The sequence below is a fragment of the Haliotis cracherodii genome, unplaced genomic scaffold (assembly GCF_022045235.1).
Source record: "Haliotis cracherodii isolate W230 unplaced genomic scaffold, xgHalCrac1.p SCAF_11, whole genome shotgun sequence".
Lineage (NCBI taxonomy): Eukaryota > Metazoa > Mollusca > Gastropoda > Lepetellida > Haliotidae > Haliotis > Haliotis cracherodii.
Genome location: NW_027266266.1, coordinates 7,341,026 through 7,365,333, shown reverse-complemented (window position 1 = coordinate 7,365,333; position 24,308 = coordinate 7,341,026). Strand labels below are relative to the sequence as shown.

The window sequence follows — 24,308 nt, the reverse complement described above, 5'->3', positions numbered from 1 at the left end:
TTGTCAGCTTGCAGAGTTGCATCCCATCCTTTGCCAGAAACCTATGATTGTGGATTCGAATCCCAGTTCGCTCCATTTATGTTTCTAGGTTTGTCAGCACCATACCTGGCTCGTGGGTTTCACTGAAGTGGTAAAGGTCTGAGACCTGCATCACTTTGAGCTTTCCTCCCACATTAATCTGACATGCCGAGGTATAACTTTAGTACTGTTAAAAGTGGCGTTAAAGCCAACTCACTCACTCACTAAATCTGACATGCTGGTGGTTTCAGACGTTCTGGACATTGTTCGAGACCCAGTCACAAGCGGGGACTACAGCAAGGAGGAGGACCCTAAGCTGTACAAGTCCTCAAAGACGGGACGTGGTCCTCTGGAGGACAACTGGCGGGAGGACTACAGCCAGGCCATCCTTGACCCCAGCAACACCACCAAGGCCATCATGACCGCCTACAAGCTGTGCAAGGTGGAGTTCCGGTACTGGGGAATGCAGAACAAGATAGAGAGATTCATACATGATATTGGTGAGTTGGGAATTAATGGAGTGAGTGAGAATGGTTCTATGCTGATTGGCAATAATCTTTCAATATCATAGTAGGGACACAAAAATGGTCTTCACGGGTTCTATCCATGTGGGGAGTCGAACCCAGGCCTTTGTTGTGATGAACAAACGCTTTGACCACTAGGATACCCAACAGCCCTTGGAAAATAAGTGACTTGAAAGAGTGGTGGAAATGAGTTGGGGAACAGTTAGAATGAGTGGGTCAGTGAGGTTGGTTTTACGCAGCTTTTAGCAATATTCAAGCAATTGCATGGCTTGGGACACAGAAATGGGCTTCACACAATTGTACCTAGGTCGGGAATCAAAACATACTGTCTGTGTAATTATAGGAGAATCAGGAACTGTTTGATTGATAAATGTCATCAATTTGATTTGGCGACAAAATGATGTTTGAAGGATTTGAATAAAACTTCCAAGGTTTGCCAATTGGTCTGACTCTTGTCCCCTGTTAGCCATCTGCCGGTAGAGCGGAATGTCAGTGGTATGATCTACATACACGTCATAGTAAAAGATGGTACTTGTTGTTTCCCTGTCTGGCACTCGGCAGTAAGTTGATAAACCTAGGATTATTTGTGTCAGAGTTTGGATAGTGTGTCTGAGTGGGGTATTCATGTTAAACTGTGGAATGGGATCTCAGTGGTCTAGCACTATAAAACCGGCATTTGTTCAGACTTTTACAAGCAGACAGACACATGCGCATGCACACACGCGCACACACATACGCACACACACACGCACACACACTAACACACTCACACACACACACACGCGCGAAATCTTGAACAAATTGAAACCCATTTCACCTCTTGTCCCACTAGCCAATTGAGTATTCTGTTGCAATGACTGTTTCAGCATTACGGAAGACGATGTTGCGTGCTCACCGACAGGCATGGTGTTGGCAGGATGAATGGAGTGGTTTAACTTTGAATGACATCAGGCAGTTAGAACTGGAGACACAACTGGCACTTCAGGAGAAGATGGCAGCTGCCTCAGAAGAGGAAGGAGAAACTGCAAAAAGAGGAAGTATAAAGGGAGATAACTCTGTGAGATTTTCTGAGACATCCTCTAGTGAAACCCAAGACAATGCTCATTTAAATTCTAAGGTGCTAATCAATCGGACAGCTTCTCAGGAGAGCAGTGCCACAATAGTTAATGGGGAATCAGGACCGAGAAGAAGATCACTTGGATCCAGCAAGAGATCGGTTGGAGGTAAGGAATTGTGTTTCAGTGGAGGCTGAATATTGTTTATCATGGAAGAATACCCTTTGGGATTTCAGAAAAGATTACTCCCCAAGCATCCCATCCAAATAAGAGCCGAGTAAACTGATGGCTGATTGTGTGTCAGCATACAGGATGGTATGGATTGTTGCTCGTGTTATCTCTCATTGGTTTCTTGACCTAGATGCCGTGTATTTATGCTGCTCTGATGTCCTCTGTGATAGATCCACTCACTCACTGTTTGGACCACCTCTGTCGTCTAGTGGTAGAGTGTGCCAGGAGAGCAGAGATCCGGGGTTGATCCAGGGCATGTTATACCAAAAGACGTTAAAAGATGGTACTTGTTCTTACCCTGTCTGGGGCTCAGCATTAAAGGGCTAAAACAACGACTGTTTGGCTCGGAGTCAGTATACTGTGTCTGAGTGGGGTATTCATGTTAAACTGCGGCATGGTATCTCAGTGGCTAGCAGTATAAATTGGCATTAGTCCTGACTAGTATAAATCGCTATATAAATGCAATAATATTGGAGGCAATGTTAAACCCTATTTCGACTCAACTCACTCACTGTTTATAGTTCATGAGACAGGTCAACGTGACAGGGGATTGTGAAAGTATTTCACAATTTGGAGGAGGTTAAAATAAAGTATTCAGTTTGTGTACTAGGTTGTTGCTTTGAGAATAACTATCGAGGAGAAATTTCGATTTATGTTTCTATAATGTTTCTACAATTATTTTAGCAATACCTTAACAGCTACTGTGTTTTCCAATTTAGAGGTAACATAGAATTGATCCCTGTAAATTTAATTCAACCCAAACATGTCTGTTCACTTAGTGAATGCTTTTTGTGTTTCAAAACATATTGATTTACTTGTTGCATAATTGTCAGCCCAACAGATGGTCTGCATCTACAGGCTTATTCTGATTGGATTATCAGGATTATGTTGTCATATATTACTCCCCGTGATTATTGATTGTTGTTTTTTTCAGCTAAAACTAACATTTGATATTTACAATTGATTGTGCCAAGTGACAGGTATAAGTTGTGTATCAGTGACTGATACAGTGTTTGTTTCATTGCGGGGGGCACGGGTCGCCCAGTCATCTAAGGCGCCGTGATTCGCTGTGCAGAGTTGAGTCCCTTGGGCGTGTCAGAAACCTATGATTGTGGGTTTGAATCCCGGTTCGCCCAGATTGTTTCTAGGTTTGTCAGCACCATACCCGTGCTCGTGGGTTTCACCGAAGTGGTAAACGTCTGAGACCTGCATCACTTCGGGCTCTCCCCCCACATTAAGCTGACACGCCGTGATATAACTGGAATACTGTTAAAAGCGGCGTTCACCCCAACTCACTCACTTACTCACTCACTTACTCACTCACTCACTCACTCACTCACTCACTCACTCACTCACTCACTCACTCACTCACTCACTCACTCACTCACTCACTCACTCACTCACTCACTCGTTTCATGGCACAACCTGTCATGGCATGCAGTAAATCATCACAACACTGGCTGCGATGGTGGATAAGAATTGGGCTTCAGCAACCCATGCCTATCCTAAGAGGCAACTCACAGGATCGGGTGGTTAAATTCACTGATGTAGATACATGTCTTGGTTTCCCAAGTGCGTAGATCAATGCTCATGATGTCAATCACTGGATTGCCTGGTTGATTGCATGTCGTCATTCACTGATGGCGTGGATCATGGTTCATAGTATCAATCACTGGATTGTCTGGCCCAGACTTGATTATTTACAGACAGCTGTCATATAACTGGAATATTTCTGAGTCAGTGTTAAGCAACAAATGATAAACAAACAGAGCCTGAAAAAAATAGAGACCAGCACAAAGTCTATGTCCCTCCCTGCCCCTTTCCCTCACCCCCTCAACCCTACTCTCCCCACCCCCTCAACCCTACTCTCCCCACCCCTCAACCCTACTCTCCCCACCCCTCAACCCTACTCTCACCCCCTCAACCCTACTCTCCCCACCCCTCAACCCTACTCTCCCCACCCCTCAACCCTACTCTCACCCCCTCAACCCTACTCTCCCCCACCCCTCAACCCTACTCTCCCCACCCCTCAACCCTACTCTCACCCCCTCCCTTCCCACTCCCCTCCCTGCCCCTTTCCCTCACCCCCTCAACCCTACTCTCCCCACCCCCTCAACCCTACTCTCCCCCATCCCTTCCCACTCCCCTCCCTGCCCCTTTCCCTCACCCCCTCAACCCCTCAACCATACTCTCGCCACCCCCTCAACCCTACTCTTTCCCCCCTCCCTTCCCACTCCCCTCGCTGCCCCTTTCCCTCACCCCCTCAACCCTACTCTCCCCACCCCCTCAAGCCTACTCTCCCCCCCTCCTGCCCACACTGGCTCTCTGTGGCTCTGTTTATCAAGAAGTCTTCTTATCTGGGCCAGGATGTAAAGTTTATGAAGACTTCCCTCCCTGCTTGTACAAAGCATACATTCCAATTTAGTTTTAACCAGGTTTTTCTTGATAAGCAGCCATATTGCCTGTTGCTGAATGAAGCAAGGCGGTCTGTCTGAAGCAGGCCTTTGTCTTCTGATACAGTGTGGCTCACGGGAACTAACTGGTGGATATTTTGTCATTGTGTACCGGAATCCCTGCTCCACTCAGAGGATGACTGACACTTAATAGGGAAGTTTATCATTGTAGCTTTTCAGTTGTCTCATCTTGAATATCATAGAGCAGATTAATTTGCTGTGCATGTTTATTGTATGACTTTGGATGGCAACTAAATGGTAATTCTTGGGTACATATTATCTCTACATATCCTGCTTCGCATGAATAATGCATAAACTTGATATTAAGGCCTGTAATACTTTGTTACAGTGCAAAATGTAAAACTTCTAGAATGCCAAACAGTTACAAAATGTATGTTTGAAGGAAATGTGTTTGAAATTAAGCATGAAAGTCAAAAGCACCTTGTCATTGCTCTAATAATGTATATGTTAAAAGTTAAGGGGTATGTTTTTTAAGATACTAAACAGTCAAAAATTATATAACGGTGGTTCTGGTTATATCTGTTCCTGGTCCACAACAATCTCTGTCTGTCATGCAAGGCAACTTAATGGATGGGGTGATCAGACTCTGTGACTTGGTAGATTGCATGTCAACTTACCCGATGATGTGGGATGTTGCTTTTAATATTGTCTGGTCCAGACTAGATTATGTACAAACCACCACCAATTAGCTGGAATATCTCTAAGTGTGGTGTTAAATGGCAAACAAAAATATACTTTTGTGTATTCATATTTAGGCATGTGTCTCAGTGTACGCATATTTCAGTGACCTTGATATGTTGTTATGAAGATGCAGAAGTTAGTGATGGTTGAATGTGGCCTCAATAGGTATCTGAGTGACACTAGAGTGTTTCTCAAACCTTAATCTGACTGGCTGTCAAAGTGAAGTTTATATTTGGCAACCGAAGTGGCTATTTTGAGCTTAACTGAGAACAGAGTTTTGGCATTAGGCAACTGTGGGGTGGTTATGGAATGTAGAAGCATTGGATGTGTCAGTAATGGCCTACGGAGCAAGCGTGCATGGAAATTAGTGTACTCTTAACTGTATACTTTGATTTGAGATTCCGGGTAAGAATATAGGTCCCTAGCAACCTATGCTTGTCGTAAGAGGTGACCAATGGATTGAATAGTTAGGATTAGTGGTTGATGCATGTCATCATTTCCCAGTTGCATGGAGCAATGTTCATGATGTCAATCACAGGAATGTCTGGTCCTGATGCGATTGTTTACAGGCTGCTTTCATAAAGCTGGAATATTGCTGAGTGTGGCGTTAAACAACAGACAAACAAACATTTAACTATAGAATCAAATTTCTTTGATAGGTGAGTGAGTGAGTACGGTTTAACACCGCTTTTAGCAATATTCAAGCAATATCGGGGGAACACCAGAAATGGGCTTTACACATTGTACCCATGTTGGGAATCGAACCTTGGTCTACTGCGTGATGAGCGAATTCTTTTGTAGGTGTTGATGTACATTATATAACATCACTATAACAGTCGTGTTATTATTGCAATGTTATTGATGGAAAACAAGTTAAAATAATCCAACTGCAAGGTTACCGTTTTTCATGTGCTAAAGTTTACGATGTGAGTCCTTGTGCCTCATGCCAATGCTAAGGAATGCCTCCGTTTCTTTCTTGTAAGTGAATATTTGAAGTGGTACAATTGCATTTCAAAGGTAAATGTTATTCTCATTAGAATCAACAATTCTAGGGGATTTTGTCAAGGAACTAAGCAGGTTGAGGCAAAAACTCTTTGAATATTTCTAATTTTGAATTTTCACATATGTTCCTTTCTTTACGAAGAAATTAAAACATTGTGCCAAGGAAATACAATATAAACAGAATTGGATAAAATTACAAAATGTTACTTCATCTGTTCACTTCTGAATAATGAAACAAAAACAAAAAGTTTCTTTGTTGTAGCTTTGAATAGATTTGCATGGATAGAAATTACAAGTATGAAGTCTTATGCTAGTAAAGTTCATTTTGGGGTCATAAGACTGAAAATGAAGCCAGAAGACTTTTTGGGGGGGCTGGTAGGCACAGAATGCCGCCACATTAAAGTTTGGAATCTATAGTCCTCGCCACTTGAAACAGAATCACAAAATATTATGATGATTAATTTGATTTAATTAGAGAGCTATAAGGGTGCTGATACATCATACTGTGAATGGTTATATTTACATTAAAAGCATTAAAAGCATGAACTAAAAGGAAAAAAACAACCCTGCAGATGTGGTATAAAGACCACTATTGACCAAGTTCACTGCTATATATAACCACTTCTATCACCTGACTGCTGATTCTCACCTGAATTATAACCATGGGATCAAAACTCGATGTTTATCACTATCAGTATCAAGATGGATATTTCTTGAATGGCTCACTTTACAATTTTTGTCGTGACTGAAAGTAATATTCCATATCGCTGGAATGGCTTGTTTTCATTTTAGAAATATTGTCCAATGTTAGGCACTAGTCCTGGGCCGACTTGCACAAAGCGATCTTAGCGCTAAGACTATCGTAAGCCTATGTTAAAGTATGGGAATTACAATCATCTTAGCACTAAGATCGCTTTGTGCAAGTGGGCCCAGTAGTCCTTGTCAAATTGCCCATTTGTTAAGGTATCATAAGGAAGAGTAGAAATTTGCCATTTTTAAGGGTTTTACTATATTTTTCATTATAAGGACTAGTGAATTAAAATTGTTAGTTTCTACCGCTGTTGTTATACATGCAACTATCACCAGTAATTAATCATCGGGATTTCTCGCGATTCTGTTTCAAGTGGTGAGGACAATGGCGAACGGGATTCCTTTAATCTTAGACAATTACATCAGGCTAGCCGACTCAGTTAATTTCTGTCCCTGGATTTATGCAGGTCAACAAATACATCTGTCCATCATTGCCTGTCTGTAGGTTGTCACTGAGATCACACATGGACACATCACAACTTCGGTGGAGGAGCCCCGTCCTGTAGAATGTCTCTCATGCTTCACATCGCTATTGGTGGGTGACAGGGCGAAACAATCACGGCTTTATCAATAAATTCTTATCATATTGGCAGGGTTGATATTAAGATTTGTCTGTATTTGGTCTAGACCCATGAAGATTCCGGGGTAGAATAGGTCTTCAGCAACCCGTGCTTACCGTTAAAGGTGACTATGCTTGTCGTAAAAGGCGACTAACGGGATCGGGTGGTCAGGCTCGCTGACTTGGTTGATGCATGTCATTGATCCCAATTGTGTGGATCGATGCTCATGATATTAATCACTGGATTGTCTGGTCCAGCCTCGATTATTTACAGACCGCCGTCATATAGGTGGAATATTGCTGAGTGCGGCGTTAAACAACAAACCAACCAACTGTATTTGGCCTCTGTTACAGACTGAGCTCATCTTATTCAGTGTGAACTAGTTCTCTGCTACCCGGGCTCCATTTCGCAAAGTAGTCTTAGTGTTATGACTGTCATAGCTTTTATATGTCAGACTTACGATAGTCACAGTGCTGAGGTTGTTTTGTGAGATGAGACCCTGTATTGTAATACTGAAGAGATTGTTGGACCTTTCTAGGCTTCAGGCGAGTGGCTAATAATGCTCATGGGACTTTCACTAAGAATACTGACCTGGGCTCCGTTCCACAAAGCAATCGTAGTGGTAAGACAGTCGTAAGTCTGTGTTCAGGCATGGGAGTTACAATCACTTTGTGGAACAGCCTTTTGTTTTGGGTCCCGTAGACTTTGGGCAAAAACAACTGATGTTTTTGTGGCCCAAAGACTCCTGGCTAAAAATACAGTCCTTTTTGTGATCTATCAGAAGTAGTCTACTGTCAACACTGACTAGTTGGATACAGCTTTGACTGCTCTCATGCCAGCAGACAGGCCTTACTGTGTTGCGTGTCAGAGATTATTTAATTGTGTGTTGTGTAAACTTCACGAGAGCATGACAACTGACTTTAAATAAGAAGGTATTAGCAGTTGAAAATGATTTCACTTATATTGCAACATGTCAACGTGTCAACACATATGTGCGTGCGTGCGTGCGTGCGTGCGTGCGTGCGTGCGCGTGCGTGTGTGTTATATATAACGTCACAGGAGATGAAACCACTGATGTTCTGTTCTCCGGACAGATGCACTATTAGTGTAAGAACTTAACACTAGCCCACTAGCCCGAGGCTAGTACAAATTCCTGCTGGCAAGTACAAATTTCTCAATTTCCCCATTGTTGTAACATTGGGCATTTTATGTTTACCCGGGCTAGTAAAGCTTTTGAGTTTAGTTCTAACCCTGACTATCCTCTAGGCAGTCCAGGCTGAAGTCATTCATTACTGATTTGGGAATTTTACCTGCTGAGAATATAGTGACAAATTATCAACATATCTATCAAGTCAGGCAAAACTTTCTCTGCTGCCCCACTGGTAAAAAAATCAAAAGCATATTTAAAATGGTTTATCTCCTCACCTCCATATCAGGATTGCAAATGGTTGATTTCAATCCTTCATGATAGGCTTAAAAAAATAAGAGAATTGGTTGTCAGGCAGTGTTTTTTGAAAATATAGTGCGGGCGAGTGGTGTCATTTTAAAAAAAAAGATTTTAAACTAGTATGTAACCAAATAAACGGTTGTGTAACCAGATAAACAATTGTGTACTATCAATCAAGGAAAGGGCCTTCCTACATAAATGTATCCCTTGATGAGTTAAATACTGGAATGCAGTATTTGATTAAAGGATTTATTAAATAATTTTTTTAAAATGGAAATAAAAATGAAACGTACGGCAAACTTTATGATGATGCGGGTGGTGTCTGAGAACCAAGACTGTTTTTTTTTAGCCATATGTTGCATAACCACAGCAGTGCTTGTTACTTCCTACACTATGTGGAGTAGTGGATAGAGCGTCATTTAATGTCAGTTCAGTTCCTAGCCACGTCATACCAAAAGACATTAAAAGATGGTTACCCTGCCTGTTGCGGAGAAAAAAAATATAAAAACAAAACAAACATTGTTTCGGTTCATGTAACATGACCATTTAGCATAAACGCCACATGCTTCGCGGAAATCAGATCAAGGCATTCGTTTCACGTGCAGAAAATGAATGCTGACACGTGATGCATTGCAATCGTCAGTGCAGGCTTTTCGTTCGTTGGAGCAAGACACACTTTACGGTCGTTGACCAATATTTGTGGTCTTTATAGCAACTAGTTGTCGTTGGACCAATGTTTGTGGTCTTGGTATAAACTAGATGGGACAATATTCGTGGCCCTTAAAAACGTAAAGTTTGTACTTGCTTCTATAGTCATTCCATTCCAGAATTCGTGGTCTTGGACCTTGCATAGTTTCTTTATTTTTCATTAAAAAGAGAATCACGTTTAGTTCCCCATTATGTCATAGGAAGAGAATCATGTTTAGTTCCCCATTAATCGTATAATTTCCAGTGGAGTAGAAAAGACGAAAGGTAGACACGTGAATGTCGTCGCCTTCCACTGCGCAACACTGCCTGTCACTCAGCATTGAAGGGATAAAACAAGGACAATGTCGGTATGATGTGTTTGGTATCCAACTACAGTAAACTATGGTTATAACAAACTAAAAGGGATCACTAATTTTTGTTTGTTATAACCATAGTTCGTTACAGGCACATATACACCCTATATACAGTAAATAGACATAGTTAAACCCCATTTCACCTAACCATACAGAGTTAAACATGAAAGATTGATCCAACTAATCTGAAACAGGTTGCTTCCTCATGATATTCACTGTTATATTTTGTATCATTAAATGTCTTGTTTGAGTGATCACCTGCCACTCTGCAGGGTCACATTGGCACCGAGGTGGAATATTTTAATACATCTAAATATCATTGCTCGCACATGTTTAGCTTATTCGTCTGAAACAGCAAACTCTACCAAATCAGTTTTGCTTGGTGAAAAACAAGTTGGCGTCACAGAAATGAGGTTCAGTCCACCTAACTAACCAATTATAGATCCTAAACATTTGCATTAAGATCATGCCTAACCAGTTACATTGTGAATCTGTGTCAGCCTGGACCAAACTTTCCGGTCATCTTCAGGACTGCTGGGAAGCCTGCCGGGTTAGATATTAATTTATGTTTTCACTAGTTAGCAGAATATAACTGCTACACAGTTGCCATCTACCTAATCGCAAAGAGGTAGACCACAAGAACATGTCCCTAGTCCTTAGTAGTCCACAAGGACATGTCCCTAGTCCTTAGTAGTTCACAAGGACATGTCCCTAGTCCTTAGTGGTAGTCCACAAGGACATGTACCTAGTCTTTAGTGGTAATCCACAAGGACATGTCCCTAGTCCTCAGTGGTAGTCCACAAGGACATGTACCTAGTCCTTAGTAGTCCACAAGGACATGTCCCTAGTCCTCAAGGGTAGTCCACAAGGACATGTCCCTAGTCCTTAGTGGTAGTCCACAAGGACATGTACCTAGTCCTCAGTGGTAGTCCACAAGGACATGTCCCTAGTCCTTAGTAGTTCACAAGGACATGTCCCTAGTCCTCAGTGGTAGTCCACAAGGACATGTACCTAGTCCTTAGTGGTAGTCCACAAGGACATGTCCCTAGTCCTTTGTGGTAGTCCACAAGGACATGTCCCTAGTCCTTAGTGGTAGTCCACAAGGACATGTCCCTAGTCCTCAGTGGTAGTCCACAAGGACATGTCCCTAGTCCTTAGTAGTTCACAAGGACATGTACCTAGTCCTTAGTAGTCCACAAGGACATGTCCCTAGTCCTCAGTGGTAGTCCACAAGGACATGTCCCTAGTCCTTAGTAGTTCACAAGGACATGTACCTAGTCCTCAGTTGTCCACAAGGACATGTCCCTAGTCCTTAGTGATAGTTCACAAGGACATGTCCCTAGTCCTTAGTGGTAGTCCACAAGGACATGTACCTAGTCCTCAGTGGTAGTCCACAAGGACATGTCCCTAGTCCTTAGTAGTTCACAAGGACATGTCCCTAGTCCTTAGTAGTTCACAAGGACATGTCCCTAGTCCTTAGTAGTTCACAAGGACATGTCCCTAGTCCTTAGTAGTTCACAAGGACATGTCCCTAGTCCTTAGTGGTAGTCCACAAGGACATGTCCCTAGTCCTTAGTAGTCCACAAGGACATGTACCTAGTCCTTAGTGGTAGTCCACAAGGACATGTCCCTAGTCCTTAGTAGTTCACAAGGACATGTCCCTAGTCCTTAGTAGTAGTCCACAAGGATATGTCCCTAGTCCTTAGTGGTAGTCCACAAGGACATGTACCTAGTCCTTAGTGGTAGTCCACAAGGACATGTCCCTAGTCCTTAGTGGTAGTCTACAAGGACATGTCCCTAGTCCTTAGTGGTAGTCCACAAGGAAATGTCCCTACTCCTTAGTGGTTGTCCACAAGGAAATGTCACTAGTCCTTAGTGGTAGTCTACAAAGAAATGTCCCTACTCCTTAGTGGTTGTCCACAAGGAAATGTCCCTACTCCTTAGTGGTTGTCCACAAGGAAATGTCCCTACTCCTTAGTGGTAGTCCACAAGGAAATGTCCCTACTCCTTAGTGGTTGTCCACAAGGAAATGTCACTAGTCCTTAGTGGTAGTCTACAAAGAAATGTCCCTACTCCTTAGTGGTTGTCCACAAGGAAATGTCCCTACTCCTTAGTGGTAGTCTACAAAGAAATGTCCCTACTCCTTAGTGGTAGTCCACAAGGAAATGTCACTAGTCCTAAATGGTAGTCTACAATGAAATGTCACTAGTCCTAAGTGGTTGTCCACAAAGAAATGTCACTAGTCCTTAGTGGTTGTCTACAAAGAAATGTTCTAGTCCTAAGTGGTTGTCCACAAAGAAATGTTCCTAGTCCTTTGTGGTTGTCCACAAGGAAATGTCACTAGTCCTAAGTGGTAGTCCACAAGGAAATGTTCCTAGTCCTTAGTGGTTGTCCACAAGGAAGTGTCCCTACTCCTTAGTGGTAGTCCACAAAGAAATGTTCCTAGTCCTTAGTGGTTGTCCACAAGGAAATGTCACTAGTCCTTAGTGGTAGTCCACAAAGAAATGTTCCTAGTCCTTAGTGGTTGTCCACAAGGAAATGTCACTAGTCCTTAGTGGTAGTCCACAAAGAAATGTTCCTAGTCCTTAGTGGTTGTCCACAAAGAAATGTTCCTAGTCCTTAGTGGTTGTCCACAAGAAAATGTCACTAGTCCTCAGTGGTAGTCCACAAGGACATATCCCTAGTCCTTAGTGGTAGTCCACAAGGAAATGTCACTAGTCCTAAGTGGTAGTCCACAAAGAAATGTTCCTAGTCCTTAGTGGTTGTCCACAAAGAAATGTTCCTAGTCCTTAGTGGTAGTCCACAAGGAAATGTCACTTGTCCTAAGTGGTAGTCCTTAGTAGTGAGTAGTTGCTCATAACATCAATCACAGGTTTGTCTGGTCCGCACTTGAATATTAACAGGCTGCTATCACAGTGTTTTTACAAATTTTTTTGGTCAGTAAATTAATAAGCAATTCTGGTTAGAATTGGTCTTCGATGGTGGTAAGAGGTGACTCAGGGGGTAAGTGGTGACTCAGGCTGGCGGTAAGAGGTGACTCGGGCTGGTGGTAAGAGGTGACTCAGGGGGTAAGAGGTGACTCAGGGGGTAAGAGGTGACTCAGGTGGTAAGTGGTGACTCAGGCTGGCGGTAAGAGGTACTCGGGCTGGTGGTAAGAGGTGACTCAGGGGGAAAGAGGTGACTCAGGGGGTAAGAGGTGACTCAGGGGGTAAGAGGTGACTCAGGCTGGGGGTAAGAGTTGACTCAGGCTGGGGGTAAGAGTTGACTTAGGGGGTAAGAGGTGACTTAGGGGGTAAGAGGTGACTCAGGCTGGGGGTAAGAGTTGACTTAGGGGGTAAGAGGTGACTCAGGGGGTAAGAGTTGACTCAGGCTGATGATAAGAGGTGACTCAGATGTTAATGCACACACTCACCCACGCATGCACATACCGAACCCATGCAACCCATGCATACCGAAAAAGGTGACTATGCTTGTCGTAAAAGGTGACTATCGGGATCAGGTGGTCAAGCTCGCTGACTTGGTTGATACATGTCATCGGTCCCAATTGCGTGGATCGAAGCTCATGATATTAAGCACTGGATTGTCTGGTCCAGACTCGCTTATCTACAGACCGCCGTCATATAGCTGGAATATATGCATCAAACAACCAACCAAACAACCAACCAACCAAACAACATCACGCATCTGCTGAGACCAGAGTGTGATGAAGCCCTTGCGGCCTTGTTTCAGCCTATTCCTAGGGTACTTTACAGCTTGTTATTTCTTGATTACAGCAGCAATTTATTCAGCTCCGGTTTCATTTCATGTCATTGCCATTCACAATACACTTAAGATAACCTCCACAGAACACTGCCGCAGTCCGATTACCTTGGCAAGGAGCTTTCAGAAGCTTGGGATGTAATCAGGGCCGTGTAAAGATATTAGTTACCTGGCTATGGGATCAAAGTGTCACGGCTTGGGAGGAGCGGGCTACGTAACTAACGAGACGGAGGCAAGAGGCTGAGGACCACCACATCACTGGAGATAATGATCCAGATATTACCAAGATGAATTGAAAGTGTTTCAGCACTGATGTCAAATTTAGTCAGAGTCATAAACCCATGAAATTGAGTTTGGATCCTCATTTTATGGCATTGTCAGTTTCCATTTTGTGCAGCATGTGTCAGTTTCGATAGAGGAATTTACATTATCCAACATATCGACTGACTTCAACTTTGTTGTCAGAGAGTCAAGGGATTTAGGCTTCAAATGAGTTTTGTAAAGCTCTCGTTAATTATAGATTAGGGATTTTGAAGTTTTTTTCAGCTGGTTTCTTACAGTGAACTTTAACATTTAGTTTCAGCAAATGAGAGTAATCATTTGTGAAGAGAGATGGAAGCAGAGGGTTTGTGGACAAACATGTCAGTTGTTGTTTCAGAATGTTTGTTGACAAACATGTTTCAGAGAGTTTGTGAAGCAGGTTCTTTGTGTTCTCAAGAAATATATGGCCGCATTATTGTTAACTACGGAGTTCAACACCAGTCTGCGACTTAGCCACTTGTCTGAAGCCCATGTCTAGTAAAATTCTGCTTGGTCCTCTCAGCTCAGCTAATAAGAGTCCATATAATAACTCTAAAATCTGCAGAAAATTATGTTAAAAGCCATGTTCAGGCTAGCAACAGACTCAAAGGTTTTGGTACAGACTGCAGCATTCGTATCTTGATAATACTGTATTTGACCAAATAGACACCCAGGCTGCAAGGTAAGGGAGGCGTTTATGAGGATACTGAGTGAGTGAGTTTGGTTTTACGCCGCTTTTAGCAATATTCCAGCAATATCACGGCGGGGGACACCAGAAATGGGTTTCACACTTTGTAACCATGTCGGGAATCGAACCCGGGTCTTCGGCGTGACGAGCAAACGCTCTAACCACTAGGCTACCCGACCGCCCCTATGAGGATACTGATTATGATGAGAACAACATCACCTGGGAGTTTTAGTGGCCACGCTAAGATATGAGAAACTTGGGTGCTGCTTACATAAGTTGACGTATGTTGACTAGAGAACTGTCTGTAATCAAATAGGAAAATAGGATCCTCATACGGTTAGTGGTATAAGCCATGGCAGGATCCGGTGATTTTGTATTTCAAATCCTGGATTATCATCCTCAGCCCTGTGAAGATCGGGGTCAGAATTGGGCTTCTGCAACCCGTGCTTGTTGTAAGAGGTGACTAATGGGATCAGTGGTCAGGCTTACTGACTTGGTTGATGCATGTCATCATTCGCTTGAATTGCTTACATTGATGCTCATAATGTCGATCACTGGATTGTCTGGTCCAAACTGATTTTGTTGACATATTGCTCTCTTATAGCTTGAATATGAGATTATTATAGCTGTCTTATTAAGATCCTAAGCTTCAGAAGTGACTGAGGTGATTATAGCCCTCTTATTAAGATCCTAAGCTTCAGAAGTGACTAAGGTAATTATCGCCCTCTTATTAAGATCCCAAGCTTCAGAAGTGACTGAGGTGATTATAGCCCTCTTATTAAGATCCTAAGCTTGAGATGCAACTAAGGTGATTATAGCCCACTTATGATATTGCCATCTTCAGATGCGACTAAGGTGATTATTGCCCACTTATTAAGATCATGATCTTCAGATGCGACTAAGGTGATTATGGCCAACTTACTAAGATCTTGAGCTTCAGATGCGAATAAAGTGTTTATAGCCCATTATACTAAGATCTTGAGCTTCAAATGCAACTAAGTTGATTATTGCCCACAAATTAAGATCTTGAGCTTCAGATGCGACTAAATGTGATTATAGCCCATTTAGTGAGTTGTTTCTGAGTGAGAGCAGAGAATTTTGTACCAGGGACTTTGGGTCTATGGCAGTTAAAGTCATGATAGCATCATTTAAACCAGAGTCTAGTATAATGTCTTCTGGTCTTGTGAGATCACATTTTACTAATTCATAAACTAAGACTTTTTTTATACTGGAAATAATACCAAAGTACATTTTCAGACTCAAAAGTGTTTGGCACAGCCTGATATATGTCAGTACGAGTATCCTTCTGTTTTTGTACCCATTTATGAAAATTATTGTCAGATTACCAGGAAAAGTGACAAAGATAATTGGTTTGGCAAATTTTAATGTTTTAGTGACTGACTCATGTTAACATGTAGGGATTCTCCGGAGTGGATTCTGAGGTAAAACTTGACCCAAGTAACAGGTGGGGGGGCGGGTGGGGGGGCGGGCGGGCGGGCGGGCTTGTACTAGTCCGGAGTGATGCTGATTTATAGCGCTGACCCACTGAGATACCATGCAGCAGTTTAACATGAATACCCCACTCAGACACAGTATACTGACTCCAAGCCGACCAGCCCTTTGATGCCGAGCGCCAGACAGGGTATCAACAAGTACCATCTTTTAACATCTTTTGGTATGATGCGGCCGGGGATTGAACTCCTGACCTTCGGCTCTGTGAGGTGATTGCTCTACCACTAGGCGGTCCGGTCCTGCTTGGAAGATACATTGGTCTCATTATTCCCCAATGGCGTGAAGCTATTACCATGCAATCAGCCATCAGTTTTCCGTGACAATTATTTACAGGTCACTGTGACAAAAAACTGCACACAAACAAGCTGTTGATCTACAACTGTTTATACCCAATGGAATGCTGGGATAGAATTGTTTGGAAACATATTATGGTCATTATAGGCGACTTAGTGGAACTTACTAAGTGGTCAGACTCACTGACTTGGTTGATTGCATGTTGTCATTCCCTGAAGGCCAGGGCCCTGTTCCACAAAACGATCTTAGCGCAACGACTATCGTAAGCCAGTGTTAAAGTATGGGAGTTACGATAACCTTAACGCTAAGATGGCTTTGTGGAACGGGGCCCTGGATCATTGTCCATGATATCAATCACTGGATTGTCTTGTCCAGACTTGATTATTTACAGGCTGCTGTCATATAGCTGGAAAATTGCTGTGTGGGTCGTTAAACACCAAACAACAATGCAAGGGTTGACTATGCATGGGATGATGTTCCAGGCTTTCATCTTCATCTTTCCAGTTTCAAAATAGCACCTTGTTATACAATCTGCTAGGATAATGTATTTAGGAGAAATATGTTCCTCAAATCCACAAAGCTGTGCATTGTAGCAAATTCAAATTTTAATTGGTCCAAGAACTTTGCAAGGCACACAACTGAAACTCTCAAGAGGCTTGAGTCAATCGCATGTCCTCTCCCAAAAAGAATGCTAGCTTGTGTGACTGACATGGCTAAGTCACATGCCTGTCGGAACAACACCATCTTAGAATGCATTTGGCTTTTCAAGTCCTTTGTTTTTTCCTTTGCCATGGCAACAAGGATCTCATTAAATCACAAGGACAGGTGACCCTGCTTGTTAGATGTGAAATCGCCTTGGAATCTAATCTAGCTGTTTGTTCATCCAAATGTCTTCCGAAAGTAGACGTCCCATCATCAGCAGAATCTTTATATTGTCGTCGTCATCAACATCATCATCATCATCATCATCATCATCATCATCATCAATCATCATGATGTTGTTTTAGGCTGCAGCTAGCAACAGCCAGTATTTAAATAAGTCTGGTTCAGGCATCCTTTCAAGCATCATGTTCAAAGCATACATTGTTATAGGTCATTGCACATTACTGCCCTGAAACTGAATAAAAACATTTGAAAGGAGAGAAGCTGTGGTCAGCAAGGCATTGGTTGAACAGTCAACAATGGCACAATGACATACAATCAGCCCGGTCACACATTGTGACCACTCAGTCCTCATTTCAGCCTATGTCCCTTTGGGGGATTCTGAGTTAGAACTGGCCTCCTGTATTGGTCGTAAGATCCAAATGGATCTGGTGGTCAGGCTTGGTGACTTGGTTGATTGCGTGTCATCGTGTCTCAGCGGTGGAGGATCGTTGCTCAAATCATTGATCACTGAATTGTCTGGTTCGGACTCTATTATTTATAGGCTACCATCATACAGGTGGACTATTGTTGAGTGTGTTGTTAAACTAGTGGCTGAAGTCACAGACTGATATAGTGATGTAGTATTTGTGTCGCCATGCAAGTGAGTTTGACCCATGTCTGATACACAGTCAGTGTCATTGTGATAGCTTCGTCATGAGAATAAGTGATGAAAACAAATGGGCACCTGTTCTTCATTTTCAAGTTTTCAAATTGTCATTTAGATCTATGTTATGAAATAACAGATAACCATTTAATTATATGATCATGACATGTTTTTTTCTTTCCCCGTAGGCTCAAGTCGAGATGTGTCGGAGTGGAGGTTTGAGAGTCTGGAACAGCTCCAGGAGTCCAGCTCAGATGAAGATGAGTTCTTTGATGCTCAAGGTGAGATGTTGTTTCATTAAAGACCTTGCAGATCTTGCATTGCAGTCTCATTACATGGAGTCTTCCTTGCACAGGGAGGCACAAGGCCCAGTTGTCTCAGGTGCCGGAATTTGCTGTACACAAGTGCGTCCCAAAGGCATGCCAGTAACCCTAAGGCATGGTTCACCCCAATTATCATACCCCCAACCTAATAGGGCAGGGGTATATTGTTATGCCAAGAAATTCTGTCTGTCCTGCTGCCTGTCCTTCCAAAGACAGTTCTGTGTGCAACTTGAAAACTACTATATGGATTTTTGCTTTTCAAATTTAGGGAACAGTTTCCATTACTTAAAGAAGAGGTGCATATTTTGATTAGTGTATTTTCTGAATTTTTTGTGTATGGATATTTTGAATATTTTTTACTTCAACATTTGTGCGACCTATTACTTGAAAACTTCATGGATTCTTTTCCAGTTGCAGGTACATTTTCTATACCAATTGGAGGGTGAAGTGAAAATTTTGATATGGATAATTGGATATTCTGAGAAAATATATTGCTTTTTTCATGTTTTGAACTTAGAAATATGTTGGAGTCAAAGTCTGGGGTATTAGTGAGGCCTGCTCACTTTTTGTCTTGTGTTACCAGGTTTGTTGGGGCGGTCGGGTAGCCTAGCGGTTAAAGCGTTCACTCGTCACGCCGACGACCCGGGTTCGATTCCCGACATGGGTACAATGTGTGAAGCCCATTTCTGGTGTCCCCCGCCATGATATTGCTGGAATATTGCTAAAAGCCGTGTAAAACCATACTCACTTACTCACTCACTCACCAGGTTTATTAGTATCATTCCCCTGCTCGTGAGTTTCACCAAAGTGGTAAACATATGAGACCGGCATCACTTCGCGCTTTCCTCCCACATGAAGCTTACACGCCATGATATAACTGGAATACTGTAAAAAGCGGCATTAAACCCAGCTCACTCACTCAGTATATTGTAATCTAGGCTTTGATAAACACTGGCTTCTAATCTAATCAAGCTGGCAATTACTGGTTGTATTTTGTAACTAATCCATGAGAAAAAATCCACGAGCATTCTCTCCAATTTGCCTCCTTTAACAAAACAAGACTGAAGCCAGTTTACTCAGGACAGTGCTTCACTGTGCGGAGCTCGATTGTTTTGGTTTGGGAACCGAATCGGGCATGTGACGTCACGCTCGGAAATTATTTCATACAGCGTTAGAAATTGACACTGTGATATACCTGGAATACTGTTAAAAATGGCTTTAACGCTTTCAACACCAGCCAACCAGAAGCTTTAACTGCTGTGACACCAGATTCCAAGAGTCTGGGGTGATAGATGAAGCCAACATTTATCAAGACAATGATCTGCTTATTATATACCATTTGAAAGGTCTGTTCCTACTGTTTATAAATATGAAAGCTATGTTTATCACATTATTTAAATAGTGCATTTACGACTTCATTAAGTTCATTTTAAATAAAACATGTAAGCTAACACATTCATAACGTCCAGATTAAGCATCATGGAATCGAAAATTTGACAATTTTTGGCAATAAATTTTAAAATATCCATTTACCTACTTCTTTTTGATTTTCATTGCTTACGCAATCGGAAAATTATTTTTAAAACAATTTTAAATATTATCTATTATTATCATCACCCATTTCCCGATAACAGTGGCTGTCTTCTCAGTAGCATGAGAACAATACCAGGAAACACCTTAATGACCCCCCCCGGCGTTTTTGTCAATCCAAAATCGCAAAATGCGTAGTAATTAAGTTCACTATTAAAAATAGCTGCAACGAACATGTGTCTACAGCTAGCTTTTTTTTTTAAATGGCTCGTAAATATTGATGGTCATAGCCACCGAGAAGGGCTCTGAAAATTTTAGATCTCCTCTCCCCTAGAACATTTTTTCTTGCACTCTGAGATTAAATCTTGCCTTCCATTTGCCTCATTTCATGCAAATATAGAAGTTGTTGTGCATAACATTATAAAATGGCATCCGGTTGTCATTCTACTAAGATGATCCAATTAAAAAATTAAACATACATGGAGAAGGGGTGAAATTTTGACTTGCCTGATGGGCCATCTAGTTTTCGTTTAGGAACCCCTTTGTAATTTTAACTGGCCACAGGCCAATGGGCCAGCAGTTATATCGACCCCTGGTATTACAGCTTCTTTAATGCCACTTGATATATCTTAGTTAAAGGTTATGTTCACAGAACACATGGTGTACAGGGGCGGTCGGGTAGCCTAGTGGTTAAAGCGTTCGCTTGTCACGCCGAAGACTCAGGTTCAATTCCCGACATGGGTACAATGTGTGAAGCCCATTTCTGGTGTCCCCCGCCGTGATTACTGGAATATTGCTAAAAGCGGCGTTAAACCATACTCACTCACTCACTCACATGGTGTACAATGCAGCTAGTTCCAGGAGCTTCTATTGTAAGCTCAGATAATACCGTATATCGCTGTGTATAAGGCGACCCCACGTATAAGACGACCCTCTTCAAAATCAACCCAAATTCCTATACTCCGTGTATAAACAACCTGGAATGAAGCACATCACAAGTGCGCACACAAACCTTATATATGCAATAAAAATATGTTTATCTTGTGTTTTTTTTTTCTACGATGATTGGTCGCGTGTGTAACTCCAGCACATGTTGCCATTTTGTGTTTACACGGTACGACACCAAATTGGTGCCCGTAAAATAAAATTCATTTATGAAGTAATAACATATATTGTAACATAAATGTAGGTATGTTCCCTGATCTGATTGGTTAAAAAGTGTTGTCGAATGAGCATAACATCGCTGAATTTTTGGGGTCTCATCACCGTGTATGTATACATTAATTAATGGAACTATTTTTGAAATCATCAACATGGAGGAACAGATGGAAATTTACCCTGACTTCCACATCGGAGATTTCGATGAAATATTGAGTGAATGGGGCGACGAGACATTTTCTGAGATAATACAAGAATTTGAAGGTAAATGAAATTTACCTTTTTCCATTAATTACAAAATCATAATCATAAATAATGTAATTTTCTTGGGCTTGGCCAAAGGAAAAAACAAAACAAAATCAATTTTTAACAGAGTAAAAAACATTTATTGCAACTCTATAATGACTTTCATACATCCACCTAATTTTGTTCTTATTATAACCCACAAAAAGCTGTTGAAGCTGAAAACCGTTCTGAGACGGCCCCCGAACTAGGAAATACAGCCAGCGTTTCCGTAGAGCCCAAAGTTCAAGCGTCCAGTCACCGCTTCGCGTCCCTTGATACAAAAGCAGTACAGGACATCGTGGATAGGAACCTCTCCAAATCTACTGGGAGTTAAAATATTTCGACGTAAGCCATTGAAACATAAAAGAATACATAAACAAATAAAAAAAAATTCCTACGCAGATTCGATCAACATCAGCGAGAGTTACCTCCCTTACACCATTGCCATAATAGCAATGTAAAGCGTGACCAATGTGTCATCGCAAAAATTGGCTATAATATAACGAGATTGACCAAAATCTTAACATAAATTAAATATTTCGTTTTGTAAGATTTGAGATATGTTATACTAAATGGATATACGGAAATTTCATTTAAACACGACACCGTAATAATAACGAAATACTCCCACTTACCGTCACATTTGTACCCTGAACACGGCAATCTTTTCACTTCCAGAATGGCTTGGTTTCCGAGGTTTTGAACCCACGTTCGAAGAGCTTCCTGCTTTTCAACTGAATGAGAGACTGAGGTTCTTTTATGCCGAAATCAGAAATGCTGAGGGAGAACTTTACTCAAAATCGAGTTTTGTTGGGTTGCGTGCTGCCATACACAGGCACATCAGGGGGCCGCCATTTGAGCGCAGCATAAACATTATCCAAGACCGGGAATTTCACACTGCAAACTGCCGTCACTTTACTGTCAAACGCAGGTATTGAATCGCGAGATTTGCAGAATTACCGGCCACAAATCCGATGAATCGTTGAAGTCGTATTCCACTGACTCGTGCTCGTCTCAAAAACGACATTATTCGAACATTTTTCAGAGACAGGAGCAGCTCGCTAACGAACGTAATTTGGTACCTGTCATAGATACAAATATCCTGCCACTGTCCACTGCTCCCGTGAGTAATTTCCAGGTTAATTCTTCTGCTAATTTCCACGGCCTCTCTCACATATGTTATTCTACTGAAACAGTAAACAACTTTTTCAATCCCAGCTAAGCTGCATGTCTGAAATTTGACGTCTCTTGTCACCACCTCAGTTTCAGGCGAGTTGACACTATCTTGTACAGGGGCCAAACAGTATGTACGTCTTTTCTAATTTTGATTATTTGTATTTCATAGTTACGCATAACTACAAATTACAAGTAAGATGAGGAACTGTGATAAAGAATTGAATTTGTGATATTTCCTGTTGTTTGTTTATTTTCTGAGAAATGAGCTTGAACATGTGACCACCCCTTTCGTAAAATGGACCCTCATTATTGGAGTACCTCGAAACCATTGATCGGTTTCGCGGCACCCCATATCATGCATCCTTTCGAAGGTGAGCACGAGGAGACGTATTACTAACGACAGTTTTGTTGTGTCATGCGCTCAGTAAATTAGTTCCTCCTAAATATCGATTTAATTAACGTTCATGTTACAATGTCGATAAATATTTCGTTTTGTAAGATTTGCGTGATGTTATGCTGAATGGATGTACGGAAATTTTTCATTTGAACACTCCGCCTTACGGCGTCGTGTTCAAATGAAATTTCCGTACATCCATTCAGCATAACATCACGCAAATCTTACAAAACGAAATATTTATCTCCTAAAGAGACAATGGTGAGTAATTTAATCGCCAATTAACTATGTTGTAACTAACTAAAGTACTCACGGAAATGAAAAAACCCTGTTTTTCTCAATTTAAAAATCGACACAAAGTGTTACGTAGCTGTAAATACAAAATAACAAAACAACTCGAAAAGTACTAGTCTGGATTTGCTAGTTTGGAGGAGGTAATTTGTCGGCACTTTCAACATTCAAAAATAAAAGTAAGTCCAAATTGACATAGCAGAAACAGACTATAGGCATTATGCACCTGTTCTCACCTGTCGTCAAGGTGTCATAGGTCACCTTGATCTATACACCTGGTTACACCTGGTTATTCCCTGTTTCACAATGGTCTGTTTTATTCACATTTTTACTCACTTTTACGTGTAAAAAGGCATCAAAACATTTGATACACTGTATTTGTGCCACGGCCCAATGAGTACTTATTTAGTTGTTTGAATATTTACATATTTTGTATATTGACTGCAATAATTTAAGATCTGAGGTCGAAAAAACAGTTTTTTTTCATTTCTGTGAGTACTTTAGGCTTATTTGCTTCACATTCAGCGTGTTTATTCCGTCTCCAACAGTTGTTAATACAACTGTAAAAACAATGGGAATTGATTTCAGCTTCACCGGTTATCACATGTTAGGTCACATGTGCAATATGAAAATGCTTCCGAGTACTTCCGGCTCTCTACTCACAGATGTTGATTGTTTTACCGTGTCAACTGGTTTGACAATCTGCATCGAGGCGAGGGTCATTTCAGAAATTATTAAACTTTATTCAAGGAAAACAGATACAAATCATGTTTATGTATGGAAATAGTTATTGGAAAAGATATTAAGGACGAAATGCGAAGTTTTATTGTCAAATGCTGGGCTGGCTATCGGACGCCGGTTGACATCGCCAGTGGAAGCTGAAAGTGAAACAGCTGGAATAAAATGTGAGATCTTCGACTCCGTGTATAAGACCCCCTCATTTTAGGTACGAAAAACTCGCCTTATACACAGCGATATATTGTTATCATCCATGTACACAGCTCACAGGTCACAAATCAGGTGAAGTTAAGCAATGTCGGTCTCAGAGAGTAGTTGGATGGGTGACCACGTTGACTCCTGAGAGCTTCTAGGGCTTCGGTCCTGCCCCACACTGAAGCACATGCACCACATATAGGCAAGTGACTTTGTTCGAAAAGTGCCTCTGTTCACCCAGCAGTGAGTGGGTACCCGGTAGGATGAGATGGTA

The 24,308-nt window shown here is 41.7% G+C and overlaps 1 protein-coding gene across 1 annotated transcript in view; it reads left to right on the top strand.

The window, feature by feature from the left end:
* The window catches only part of LOC139456166 (protein retinal degeneration B-like), a 165,400-nt gene that overhangs the window by 98,738 nt on the left and 42,354 nt on the right, over positions 1 to 24,308 (top strand). The window contains exons 5-7 of the mRNA XM_071237721.1: positions 270 to 518; positions 1,409 to 1,765; positions 18,133 to 18,225. Coding sequence (XP_071093822.1) covers positions 270 to 518; positions 1,409 to 1,765; positions 18,133 to 18,225 — 699 coding nt within the window. The remainder of the gene's footprint in view (positions 1 to 269; positions 519 to 1,408; positions 1,766 to 18,132; positions 18,226 to 24,308) is intronic.